At 37.3% G+C, this 13,963-nt stretch overlaps 1 protein-coding gene and 2 pseudogenes across 3 annotated transcripts; all 3 read right to left on the bottom strand.

Annotated features, from left to right (window-relative positions):
* Nucleotides 1–215: 215 nt before the first annotated feature.
* Nucleotides 216–1,463, bottom strand: LOC137723233 (calcium-transporting ATPase 4, endoplasmic reticulum-type pseudogene; annotated as a pseudogene).
* An 86-nt stretch (nucleotides 1,464–1,549) lies between these two features.
* Nucleotides 1,550–3,196, bottom strand: LOC137723146 (uncharacterized; annotated as a pseudogene). Its single transcript, XR_015961429.1, has 2 exons — nucleotides 3,076–3,196; nucleotides 1,550–2,736 (listed from the first exon to the last, which is right to left on the bottom strand). The product of XR_015961429.1 is annotated as an uncharacterized LOC137723146 (transcript).
* A 1,276-nt stretch (nucleotides 3,197–4,472) lies between these two features.
* Nucleotides 4,473–12,367, bottom strand: LOC137722821 (Ubiquitin-like superfamily protein). 2 transcript variants are annotated; one of them, XM_068461919.2, is made up of 10 exons: nucleotides 12,123–12,367; nucleotides 10,746–10,879; nucleotides 9,925–9,977; nucleotides 9,747–9,828; nucleotides 8,952–9,017; nucleotides 8,801–8,868; nucleotides 6,702–6,953; nucleotides 6,084–6,522; nucleotides 5,452–5,727; nucleotides 4,473–4,883 (listed from the first exon to the last, which is right to left on the bottom strand). In XM_068461919.2, exons 2-10 carry the CDS (start codon nucleotides 10,843–10,845, stop codon nucleotides 4,672–4,674), a joined length of 1,548 nt encoding a protein of 515 aa, XP_068318020.2. In that variant the 5' UTR covers nucleotides 10,846–10,879; nucleotides 12,123–12,367; the 3' UTR covers nucleotides 4,473–4,671. The 2 variants fall into 2 exon arrangements, with proteins under 2 accessions (XP_068318020.2, XP_068318021.2); XM_068461920.2 differs by having other exon boundaries at nucleotides 5,467–5,727; nucleotides 12,123–12,284.
* Between the last annotated feature and the right edge of the window lie 1,596 nt (nucleotides 12,368–13,963).

Genomic DNA, 13,963 nt, shown 5'->3' with positions numbered 1-13,963 from the left:
CAGTACCAAAAGTCTTTGCATAACAAAGAGTGTTTCACTAAGATTCCCTGTTCTTTTTATGTTTAATATCGCTTGCATAACAAAGAGGCAATAGCTATGCTCCAAAAATTTTCCTAGACATAAGCAAATACGTAGAGTTTAAGTAGTACACAAAACTAATAAGATCCAAATCTCTAAGCCCTTAATCAACCTGCAAGAGGATAGAGAGGACGAGGGAAGGAAGAGAGGAGGAGCAAGCTCCAATATATATTTTTTTGTATTTGATTTCTTTGTAAAAATTGATCTGATCTGTTTTCTGGGAGCTGGGCTTCTTTTATACAGAATCCTTATTAATAAAACTAAAGCATAAAACTTTCAATTAACTCTCTTAATCACCAATTAAGACAATCACAATTGAGACCTATTTTAGGTTCATAACAATATTTCCTCCTTAAAAAATAGCCTTGTCCACAAGGCCTAAAAAAATGGACATGGTTCTCAATTCTAGATATGCCCATTGCAATCCCACTATCAGCAAGTTTCAAAACAGGTGCATCATTCAGTGGTTTCAAAGCACTAGTTGACATCTCATGAAGAGCTTGCATGATATAGTTCCTTGAGCTGTCATCCAGTGTACAACAGTGCCATCAAGCAACTGAACCTTGGTGCTTTTCTCAAGCAAATTCTCTACAGCACCCTTCACTAGCAATGACTTCTTCCCTGAAACAGAGTTGACAATTACACCCATGGATTTCTTATCACGATCAAACTCAAGGGTTGCACTTCGGCGTTCAAATTCATTCCACTTCTGGCAACAACTAAGCAAATCCCTTTCATTTGATGATTCCACACCCTTGGATTCTTCGGGAAGGGCCATCTTCTCAACTAAAAACTTTGGAGCTGCATCAGTAGGCATTCCATGGGCAACATACTTCTGTTCTGCCTGTGTAATGCTAGCATTATTGCAGACAGCAGCTACCTTTGCGATCATTTGAAGATTAGCATCCATTCGACCAGTTGCCCAGTCATGAATTTCACCATCAAGTGGATTCGATTGTATGTAGTTCCATCCACCCTAAACTTTGGTAGTATAATAGGCCTAGGACGCAAAGCTACAAGTTTTGCCACTACCATCTGGTTTGTAGTCATGGTCCCTGTTTTATCATCCCAAGTAAGGAAATATTTGACATGGATGAACCACACTAATACGCAAATTACTCCAGTGATCATCTTAAGTATCTCTCCGAGCTCATTAAACTTCTCCTTAAGTGGGGTATCTTCTTCGCTCTGCAAGGCAACATGGATTTGCATATGCACCTTCCCAATTTTAGTCGACATTCCTGTCTCTGCAACCAAGCATAGGCAATTCCCATTCACAACAACTCAGCCCAGCAAAAAACATACTTTTCTTCCCCTGAATATCTGTGTCCTCAGAGATCGGCTTGTTAGTCTTATTCACTGCCTCACTCTCCCCAGTCAATGAACCTTGCTCCACCCTCAAAGTTGAGCTAATGAATTCCACAACATGCATATCAGTGGCCCCTTTATCCCCAACCTTAGGCTCCACAATGTCACCACGAACAAGCTCCTTGGTCTCCCCTAGCATTCCCTGTTCAGCATAAGCTCCAATCGACACATTTGCTACCTGAATATCATAGGTTGAGCACTGCCATTCCCATTCCCTGAAAGTTATCTCTTTCAAGTTTCTAATTATGGCTTCTAACATCTTTGCAGCGTGTAATTCTTGAGAGAGACAATATCAATGTCCTGATTGCAGTCTTTGTTGCCCAAATATGCAGCAACTTGCGCAGCAGCCATTGCATCACTGGCAGATTTTATAACTACTTCAGCAGCTGATGCTGAGTCTACAAACTGCATATGTCCTCTTTCACCCCCACTACTTGTTCTGCGTCCTCCACCACTACTTGTCATGCACGAAGAACTAGTGTTTGGTTCATTAGTCTCAACAGGATGAGGCTGCACACTGTGCACAGACTTGCTGGTAGTACTAACAAAATTGTGAGGTCCTTGCGTAAGCTCTTCTGGAGGCTTGAGCAGCTCCTGTTCAGATTCCAATGTATCCCACTCAACCTGGTATTCATTGGCTATCTCCTTCAGGAATTCCAACTTTACTTCGCCCATAGGAGTTCTAACAGAGAGCTTGTCAATCAACATGCGATTCACACCACAGCTGGGACGTACAGCAACATCTGCAGATACAAAATCTTTACTGTACTTTTTTTCAAAAATATCCCTTAGGGCGAACAGTTCAGAAATCTCAGAACACCTAGGAGAGGCCAAGATTAAACTAGCAATTCCTTCTTTGAGATAAGGCGGACACTCCCTTTGCTTTGTGAGGATAGAAGGTCTAGATACTACTAATTCACTCAATGAACTCATTGGCTGCCAAAATATTATGTTCTCTGATCAAATGTTCAACTCGGATTCGAGCAGTGTCATCTTGACCAGATTGAAGGAGCAAGGCAACGTCAAGCCTCATTTGCTTCACCACCGCCCACCTCTTGTTCCGCAGCAGCTTTATTCAAGCCACCGCCATCTTCAATTGCATTTTGTTGAACTTGGAGCCTCCACCCTTATCCCAAATGCCATTGCAGTAGCACATGGCACCAATTGGCGTGGAGGAACCAATTATACTGCCCCCAAATGCTGGCTGTGATGCTTGAGTTGTACTTTCAAAAGGACTTGTTTGAGCAAGATTGAACCCAAATGCTCCGAACATAGGCTTCTGACCAAAACCTGATGAACAAGCAAAAGCTCAACCTAATGCAATTGTACTTCCATATTCAAAACCAAGGTATTTAAATCAAAATAACGGAGCTGTATGGCAAGACAGTCAAGATGGAGAACTCCAATAATGTGAACGAGTGGCTGAATGAACATATTGTCTTCATTCTGTCTCTTAGACATTTCATCAAACAGTTGCAATGCAAAGAAATTCTTCTTCACAAATTTACCCACAAGACACCAATCAACCCATCCCAATTTATCTTTCAGTGATGCACTATAGTTATCAGTCAAAAGAGAAGGGAATTTAGCCTCCGAATTTGCTGAAATGAAACTCGAATTAAGAACTACCTCAGGTTCAGTTTTCGAGGTATCGGGGAACGAGTGCGTACGGAGTAGCGGCAGAGCAGTGGTCATCGTCGAAGCATGAATCGCTCTCTTCGATTCCGGAAGAGAAACTGTGGCCGAGCGGAATCGTTCGACTGTGGCTTGACGGACGAAGTTGCCAGTGCTCGCAACAACGGTGAAGATGAGAGCAGCGGTGGAGCTTGGATTGCCGTTCTTGAATAAGTTGCGATTGGGCTCCGAGGTAGCTGGATACGATCAATCGCAGGAGAAACATGATGATCGGTGGCAAGAGGGGCATAGAGCCTTCCCCGGCGCTTCGAGAGTGCAGCTCTCTTCGAAATTTGTCGAAATAGGCAGGAAGCTTGGTTGCGAAGGCCTTTTCGATAGAAGCGTAATACCGAGTAGACGATTCGGATCGAAGTTTGATAATCCACAACTAATCCCTATTTTTTTGAAGGAAAAAAAAATTGAATTTCCCTTCCCTCTGTGTGTGTATATGTGTTGTTTTGATTCGATTGATACACATTCGTAGCACGGATGCATAACATATTACGCTATTAATCAACAGTTGAATCCTTTGTTAGGTAAACAAATCTTCATTCTTAATATATTTGCGTGATAAATTAGGTTCTAGAAAACTTTGATTAAATCATTTAGTACTACGATCTGATGATATTCATCTTCACTTGAAAGTGAGAGGTTTAAGTTCGAATTTCGTGGATGATAAACTCAATACCAAATTAGATTGTTCATGATGTGATTTAACCGAACCCCCTCCTAATTAAATATTGATGTAACAAGAAAAAAAAAAAATTGCGTGAAAACGAGGAGGGGGGACGAAGGTCTGCATGCGGGTTTGATTGTTCATGGAATGGAAGACGATGATAGTAAATTACTTGGTGTGTTGAGAAATTCTTTTAGGAATTCATGAGTCACGCAAAACTGCCCTTTGTATTGAGGTTGGGTGTTCCGACGCGCAAATTAAAGCACAAGGGACCATTGAGCCTCAAAATTTTTGAAAATGATCAGAGAGATTTATACACATGAAACTCCCAACTGCCGAAACCAACCATGGAGTCTCGGTCATTACAACAAGGCGTAGTTTTAGCTACGCCCCTTCAAACTTGATTTTAAATCTTACTTTGCTCCCTGTAACTCAAAAATCACTATTTTACCCCCCTGAAACTCATAGTTCGCTCCACTTTGCCCCTAAAACTCATAGTGGAGCTAACTATGAGTTTCATGGAGCTAAGTGACGACTTTTGAGTTGCAGGAGGCAAAATGAAGTTGAAATAGAGTTCTAGAAGGCATAGCTAAAAATAAGCCTTACAACAACCACCACCAGGCCATCCTACTAAATGAGATCGGCTGTATGAATTCTAAAACACCACTAGGCTCCGTTTTGTGCCAAGTTCCAAATTATTTCACAGGACTTATTATTGTTACAACCCTTCCTATACGGTTAATAACTGAACGTTAACCAAAAATTCAAACAGTGGACTTCTACTTATTATCTACAAAGCAGAAAGCAGACAGTGAAGCAGCTGTGGCCATGCACAGGGTTGAGTTTAAAATATCTCATTATGGTGTATAAATATATTATTTACCATCATCGTTGCCGCCATACTCGGTAGAATTACCATTCCAGAAGGAATTTCTATCACTGAACCGCTCATCATCTTCGTCGCGTTTCAAAGTGTGAATGTTACTTCCAAAACCAGATGCTGGTGGCTTCCTGCTCTTTTTCTCCTCACTTTTACCACTTGTAGAAGCGTTTTGAGTGACACTATTCCGACGTGTAGGGTTTGGGCCTAATGAGAAAGCAAAACTGTCAGTATAACAGAAAATTCAATTGCCAACCTCTGCAACTTCAATCAAAAAGCTGCTTTGGTAATCTCGCTATGCAAGTAGGCGAGTGCTTACTGTGTTGAATTGACACGATTCGTTTAGGGTACCACAAACAAGCAATTGACATCATTTTACTAGCCAGAGTAACTAAACTAAACCCAATGTCCCAACCGAATACAAAAGGAGCCACGTGAACCCGGGTAACTAGCAGTCATGTATAAAATTTCTAAGAGTAGATGTTATATATCATGGTTCATAAAAGGAGAAGATAGACTATGACCTATTAAAGGATTTTATGCCCTGCTCTACTTTCTATCGTAAATATCAGCTAAATGGAGGAGTCGTCCCCATTCAAGATGCAACTCTTCGACAAAAGCCAAAATTATACAAGATTATTAGAGTTTCTTTATTTGATTTTTGGGTTCTAAATTTCTGTATGCTCGAAAGTCACTAAATAAAAAAGGTTTCCTAAGCTGAATAAGAGAATGTAAAAGAAACATTATAGCATCACAGCAGAGAGCAGAAACTCACTATATTCCCACGTACCATTTTCGGATTGCTGTCCCGAACTTGATGAGCTAGCACCACTGCCCAAATAAGAAAGAGGATTAAAGTACGATAAAAGTCTTTTCACATACGAAAAATATCCCCCATTGCTTCCATCTGAGGAACTAACAGTATTTCTCGAGTCTGTTTGGTCAGAGAATGCAGATGTCCCACTCAGATAACTAGTCCCTTTCTGACGTGGAACCACTATCAATGCTTGCCTGTCAAACAGGCCCAAATCTGATAACGATTTGCTTAAATCTGCATAACACAATAAAAAGCTATGGTTTATATTAAGACATAATAATCTAAACAGGCAAAGAAGAAACGAACCACCAAATCATTGGATAATTCTATTTTCACATCACACAAACTTAGTTCAAGAATGCATTTACATTGTGCTCGCAAGTACATGGACAACAGATAGAAATGAACACAAGAAGAAACACCCATAATCTAGCAGGCCAGAGAACAAAGGATAGTATGATAGAAGGCAGTGTTATCTATTTTACAATAACTTCAGGATACAAGGAACACAAGTGACACCAGTCCACATACAAATTTTCAGCAGATAACGCACTTAGAAAGATAGGTAATAACGATCCAGAATTTCTTACCTTGATCACAGAATATCTTGCGAGGATAAGGGATGGCTAGATCATAGTTGCCAATACCACTTCCTTGGTTTTCATCAACATAGTTTTTAACCATTCTCATGGTGCTTGTTATAGAAAACTTCTCTTTCAGGCTGACACCATTGGGCAATCGTATATTCAAGTGAACATCACTTGATCTGCTGACCCTCGTACAATTCTCGAAGGTCTCAACCTTCTTATCATCTTCAACTTCACCCTTATCAACTTGTACAACTTCAGATTTTACATTACTAACTGCTTGTGAACCTTCTCCTGAGACACATGAATGATTAACAGTGGTCTTTTCTGGGCCACTATAACCACCTTCAGCAACAGGATTAACAATATCACCTCCAGACTTGTTCAGGTCTTCCATAGCGACATCATGTACTCCTTGGGCAGATTTGGTGGAAGAGCTGGACTGTTCATCCCCAACACATTCTAACCCATTAGCATCACAAGATATTGAAAATGTCTTGTATCCTAAATCATTATTTTTCTTGTATTTATGTCGAAGAAAAACAGGTCCATGTCCTAGTTAATAAAGTTGGCAAATACTAAATGACTAATGAAGCAGTGAATGCAGGTAACAATATGTACCTCAATTTTACAATCACGACCTTTATTTTTCATCACTGTGTCAGATGCAGCATCTATAGCATCTGGAGATTGAACATTTGTGTCAATTAAGGGAGACTCAACAGCTGTACTTGAGGAGCTTCCTTGATCGGAGATAACAGCTTTACTTGAGGAACTTTCTTCACCAGTTGAGACAGCATTAGGAACCCCATAAGTCGATGGTTCGGATTTATTTGAAGCAAGAGCTGCACTCAATACAGTTGCAGTTGTTTCCTACAGTTGAATAACAGATAATACTGGTCATTGTTTCATTTAAATTTAAGGTAAGAAAATGTATGGTCATTGGTCATGTAAGCTCTAAATAACGAGTGAGGCTGTGGAGCATATAGCCAAGGTCAAGAGTACCTGCAGAGTATTGTCACAAATCAAATGGACATCCCTACTGCTTCTCAGCTAATGTGCATTCATCAAACATTAACAGTGATTTCAAAGAGGAGATAATGTTGATGTCGCAAACGCTTACATGATAAAGTAGCTAATAGGTCAGCACAAATCCGGTAAGTTCAGGTTCAAGCCCTAACAGGCCGTAGAATCGATTTGATCCGGAACTTTTTCAGAGAACCTAAAACCGAATAAAAAGCTGGAACAAATGACCCTACATACCCATTTGATTTCGAGTTCAGACAGGTTGTCTAGTATTGGGCTCAAAAAATGACAAGTATTTTGTGTTCAAAAACAATAATTTGAGATCAAGAAGGCATAAGCCTATGTGATAAATACACCTCACTTAGCTAGGCCAAAGCAACATGCACCAGCTCATAATCCACAAGGTGACAGTTGGATGGAGAAATGGAAATATAGGAGTTAAATGCAGGTGTAACCCCTTCTTGTGAAATTGTCATATGTTGATATGCGGTGTGCACCCCAGACAGTCCAGGCAAGGAGGTTGTTATGAGAGATAACATGAGAATCCACCACCAGAGTAATGGGGCAGGCTAAGGATTTGCTTCGCCACACCCAAATCCTATATTGAGAACTACCTTGACATCTCTTTCTTAATGGCACACAACATGCATTTGCACTGCAACATGCACATGCCAAAGCAAGCTTTCAGATTTATCCATCAAGAAATGCATCTAAATATGCGAAATTATGTTTTTGCTACCTTTGCTTCACTATGAGCAATAAATGTGCAACCTGCAATCTTCTTCCAAGGACTCAAGAACAACCCTTAGTGCATCAACCCAGCTATATCCAGGACACTTTTTCTGACCCTTTGCTCTCACCACATCCAGACTCTTGAAACATCACCCCATGATATAGTTTCCATACTATTTAGGTTCAATCTCAAAAGAAGCTATCAGTAGTCAGAACATTGTCGGGAGTCCAATGGATACTATGCACTGGTTGTGTGTCTCTGGGATTGGAGCTATTGTTATAAAAAGACTCAAACACTAGAGTCAATATATACAATGCGGATGTAGCTTAAAATCAAAACTGACAGTTGTCCGGGGGTGAAGCACACAAGCTGGCCATCGCAGGTCTCATGTTCAAGTCTTCAGAATGCAAACTTCATAAAATGTTGACATATAATGGTAACCAGTTGAAGCTGGTTTTTACGGTTCATATAACTTAATGCACAACCTGAGCCAGACTAATCATATTGTTCAAAGAACAGCCTGGTCTAATCCATTCAAAAAGTGAAAACTAGGCCAACCCAGACTGACCTGGGTGAGTCAGGTTACCCCTTTTCCTTGCTATTTTTCTCATACTGGTATTTTTCTCATACCTAGTTTTGTGTCTGCAGGGTGTGGTAAACAAAAGATGAAAGAAGAGAAAATTGGGAAATTTACTTGATATGATTCTAATTGATCTTGACAAGTCTGAGTTGAGAAGCGTAGTACACTGACCCCAATCTTGGTTTTGAAGACAGTCAGAGGGGGATAACTATATGTCATGGCGTACATAAAACACAGAATTGAAACCTAATTTAACCTTTACAATAAATTGTAACATAAAAAAATAATAATAATAAAAATAAAAAATAAAGGAAAGGATCAAAGCCATTTGCACAACAAGGTCATTAGACTCATTACAATAAGAAAACAACGAAAATATACCTGGATATGGAGACCCAACCATGCCTTCTCTAAACTGGACGCCAGAGCTTCAGCACTGAGAAAACCCTCTAAAAAGACAAACCAAATTCTTAAACTATGCTTATGTGTTCCTCTGTATATTATTCTTAAAAATATTCGGAAAAAAGCATACCATTCTGCCAAAGTTGTACACCATTGTATCCGATAGCTGTTATACAAGGTACAGATTTCTGTGGGTCTGTAACATGTTGATGCAAGGATAGACTTTTTGATTTTAAATTAATGTAGAGAGCTTATAACAAGCCGTACACAAAACATGTAATTTAGAAAATTGCAAATGTGCCAATTGGCATGTGCAACATATAAAACAGCTTCACCAGTCACTGAAACTAGCAACAGCGAATAAAAAAGGAAAATAATAAACAAATAACCACAGAATTTAAAACTACCAACTCAAAACTACAACATAGGAAAGCTGCAACTTCAAGTTACAATTAATTCCGACACCTCATGGATTTTCTTCACTCCTCCTTTCTGCAGGAAGGTGAATGTTCTGGATTTATAAAATGAGATAGACAGGTACAAAGGAAAAGCCATTGCAAATAAGAAGGTGGTGGACTCGTTAATAAGGGAGATTAGTACCAGAATAGGGAATATCAGTAGTTCCTAATATCTCTGAACGAGGTGCCGTGAGACTACGGCCCAACTTGGCCACTGCCCAAAGCTTGGGATGTTGGGGGTAAGCATACAGTAGAAACAGCAGTTTCTTGATCATCCTACAAAGAGAAAAGACAGCTACAATCCTAATGAATTACTGCAATGTTTCTTTAAGATTTTGGTCAGCATAACCTGCAAACAATGTATTTCCCCTCTAGTTGATTCAGATTATCATGTGGCAGCATGGCAATAGCTCAGCAGGACAACTTCCGAAGGAATTAGGCACTGTCGTCTTTTTGTAAAAGGATACATATTGCAGAAAAATTAGCAGCATCAGTGCTTTCTTCAGGGATATGCAATAAAATGCAGTACTTTTCTACTGAGTCCGCCACCTGAATCAAAACATTAACATAAGAAAAACATACAAAGCAGAAATTGAACAAATTTATAAGGAAATAGAAAACTAAAAGAAAGGGAACACAACTTACATTTAGATCAGTCCATGTAGAATTTTCCAAACGACTAGACTCGTCATTTTTACCTGAAGATCCACAAAACAAAAACAAATGAATATACATAAAGCGTCATAACAAAGTCAATAATTACATATATTTGTACAGTATGAAAAACAAAAGGAAAAAGGAAATGTAATATGTGCAAGTTTATTCATTCTTCATAAATTACGTATGGCCGTCAATTACATTAATATTGTAACTCACGACAAGACAGAAGGTGCATTATAAACGCACAAAATACAGCATAAACAGAATTACTAATACTACGTATAAAAGTGAGAATGTGGGAAGATACTAGGTGAACAAATATCTGTACTACTGCAATGTCAATCTATGGAATACTTTAATCCTTTACTAGTTAAACAGCCTTATTTTAACTTTTAAGAAATAATTTTAAGTTATAAAACTAATTAAAACTATATCATTTTGAGAAATAAGTTTCCTCTCTCTCTTTTTTTTTCTCTCTTTCAACACTCTAGCCCATCCCTTCATACTACTTTTCTGTCTTTCTTTCCTTTGATAGAAAATAGAACAAATTATGAAGTTCAGGAGAAACAGTATGAACACGGCGACCCAAGAGAAGACTTGACTTATGCATTAAACAGTTTATTATTACTGCTAATCAGCTAAAAAGTCAGCAATATAGTCCCCTTCATCCCGTAGAATAGTGAAAGTCTCTCAGAACTACTAAACTAATGCAAAGAACCACCACCACATTTTCTGCAGGTAAATACAAAAACAAAACAAGACAAAAGAAAAAAAAAACAAACCAAATCAAAAGAAGAATCATTCACCTGAAATATACACAACAAAGAGTTTCCTCTGCTTCTTTGCTTCAGTTATTGCTTCAGGTATGGAACCTTTGTATGTAAGAGAGGTGAGAGATTGTTCCATGTCTTCAGAAAAAATTCCAAATTTTCAATCAAACCTGTAGATTACAAAGAATGTTTAATTTTATATGCAACAGAAAACACAAGGTATGCAGAAATAAACATCGACAAGGCAACGTATAGATTAGAAAAAGATGGCTGGAGTCAAACATTCAAGAATCACTATTACTGAACGGTACAAGCCATGTAGGGGTCCACCCAGAAGTATACTAGAAGGATAAATTAGATCAAAAAAGGAAAAGCCTATCACAAAGGCCTCTTGCAAAAATATATTTTCTTAATAAAATAAAATATATAAACAAAAAAACAAAAAACAAAGCTCATAGTATCTCAAATTACTGGCTATCAATGATTGATAGTACAAAATAGAAATCTCACACTTTATGGAAGAATTTGAAAGAAATTAAACTCATGCTAACAAATAAACAATAGGATGCTAAAGTTTGGATATATAAGCGTCAAAAAGTAATTGTAGTCAAAATATCAACTGTTGAATTCCATACTCCTTCTGCAACCATTTACCATTCTAAAATCAATATTAAACCAACAACGATAACAACAACAACAACAACAACAACAACAACAAAGCCTTTTTCCACTAAGTGGGGTCGGCTGTATGAATTCTAGGATGCCACTGCGCTAAAATCATTATTAAACCATTTCAGAAAAATCAACCGCAATCCACGGGTCACCTTTACTGGCAAGTGTATACTACCAAATAATTGAATGTTCATAACTTCACATGATTCAGTAGAACCAAGGGGTTTAACCCCAATTCATAATGCATCTACCTCGTTGAGTACTTTCCCTCCGATAAACCTCAGTGAACTAAATTATCACATAATTCAGCTAAACATTCAATTACTGCATAATTAGGGTACACACAAACTAACACCTAGACTAAGATCAAATTTCAGTTCATATTTCTTGTCTAATTTTTTTTTATATTAATAATCAAAATGATCCAGCTAAACACGTATCAAAGAATCCCAATTTCTACCCAATTAGCCAAATTAATTTCCCACTTCTGATTGCGAAAAATACTCTCAGATTCTACTCAAATTTTCCCGCAAGATCAACAATCAACCAAGTTGCCAAGCGAAATTTACAAAATTAAGGAAAATACAAATTCAAGTGTCCTTTTTTTCAGACAATCAATTGAAATTTCTATGGGATGAAATAAATGTTCAAAAATAAAAGTTAATTCTGCGTTCCTATTCGTTCCTCGCAAATTTTCTCGGAAACCAAACGATGAGATGAGAGATGAGAAGAACTGTGTACCTTCGTGAGAATTCGCTCCGAGAGATACGATTCCGAGTATAACAGGTTAAGCTCTGACTATCGAAACCGCTTCAGATTCGTCTTCCCTTCGCTCTTTGCTTTGCCCTTTTATGGTGACACATATAGGAAGGGGAAGGGCGAAGGGTCCCGCCGATAACTATTAAAAAATTATAAATATAATTTTCTGAAAATAAATGGGAATTTTGTAAAGTTTATTTTTGGAAAATAAAATAATTTATGATTTTAATAAATTATTTCAAATACAATACAAAATTATAGCATACAATAAGAATAATTAATTTTAACAAACTAAAAATTAATTAAATTTAGAGAATAAAATCAGTGGTGCTTTGCTCCCTCTTTCCTTGTAGTATATGAAATTTCATCGTCTTCGTTGGAAAACCTTTTTTTCACTTCTCTAAAATGTTTTGAATTAGGGGATATATTTCGAGGCTTCGGAACATAATATCCTCATCATTCTCTTCTTGCATCTCTTGCCTGTTTAATTTCCTTTTTCTCGTCTTTACTTCATCTCTAGCCTTGTCTTGCTCATAAGAAAATATTTCTTGCTCCATATTTAATGCAGTTAGCAAGCCAACAAGGGCGAAGCCAAGATTTTTTCCTTGGGTGGGCTAATTGAAAATAGTACTATAAAATCATATGTTTATTTTTTGCTTGTATAAACTTATGTCATAATCAATATAAAAGAACAACAATATAATATAAACTATTCTCAAAATCATAACCCTAACCGATAAATTCATGGACCATATAAATAATTAACCTACTAATTAAATCAAGAATAATATAGAGATTAAGAAAGTACCAAAGGTGACATTTATTGGAAAATCGCAACAGAAATTAAGGAATTGTGGAGACAAAGATTTAATTGTGGATTTAAAGAAATTATTTTTCTTTTCTTGAGTAAGAAGCACAAAGGCTAAATTACATAGGGTAAATGACCTTTTTCTTTAAAGAATATGATAAAAAAAAAAAAAAAAAAAGGATTGTAGATAGAACTAATTTATAATTTTTAGCATAAAATGTATTATTTATTACCTATCCTCTATAAAATATACATTAAATGATAATCTCTATTGAAATTGAGTAAGCTATAAACATGATATTACAAAAGAATAGTTCTATTTACAAACCCATTTTTACTTCCAACACAGCCTTATTAATTTTCTGTTAATGATCATCTCCAACTCATTCGATTCGAACAACCGAAAATTGAGAGGGATATGTGAGAAGTAAAAATAAGTGCATAGATAGCACTACTCTTACAGAAAACCTCCCTGGGCTACAGCCCACCTTAGCCTTGTGGGTGGCTACGCCATTGCAAGCCAATTCGTCATCTGATTTTGAATATTATTATTCAAAGAACTTCCTCTTACCTTTTTTTTTTTTTTTTTTCCCTTCTTATCATTAAGCCTCGAGGTTTCTTGAGTTTGTGTGACCTCTTGAATTGGGGTATTTGATGGCGACTCTTCAATAATTTATTCGTGCAGGGTAGTCTCCCTCCAACAAAACTTGTGGATTACTTGGCATAACTTTGTACTTTAGAATATACTTCACAATGTTGTGAAACTCGTGCTTTGAGTGATTTTTTGTGCTCAATATTGAACTATATTTGTGCTTGTAGTTGCTAAAAAAAAAGAGAACAACATAATAAATTACATAATCAAATGATTACTTTTAATTACTTGAATTACATTTTAACATTTATTAATAATAAAATGTTATTATCTCATTGGCTAGATATCAACGCTTCGATGGATTCCTTTTGTTTTTTTGAGGGCTTATTGTCAACCTTCCAAATCTTGATGTGATGTTTTGTG

The sequence above is a fragment of the Pyrus communis genome, chromosome 4, assembly GCF_041283825.1.
Source record: "Pyrus communis isolate YQ-2024b chromosome 4, ASM4128382v1, whole genome shotgun sequence".
Lineage (NCBI taxonomy): Eukaryota > Viridiplantae > Streptophyta > Magnoliopsida > Rosales > Rosaceae > Pyrus > Pyrus communis.
This window is presented reverse-complemented; position numbering and strand designations above follow the sequence as displayed.

Coding starts and splice junctions, on each gene's coding strand:
- LOC137722821 (XM_068461919.2), bottom strand. CDS start 10,845: ATGGAACAATCTCTCACCTCTCTTACATACAAAGGTTCCATACCTGAA. Junction 5,728..6,083: donor CAAGATATTCTGTGATCAAG/GTAAGAAATTCT, acceptor TGTGTTATGCAG/ATTTAAGCAAATCGTTATCA. Junction 4,884..5,451: donor AAATGGTACGTGGGAATATA/GTGAGTTTCTGC, acceptor CTTTCTCATTAG/GCCCAAACCCTACACGTCGG.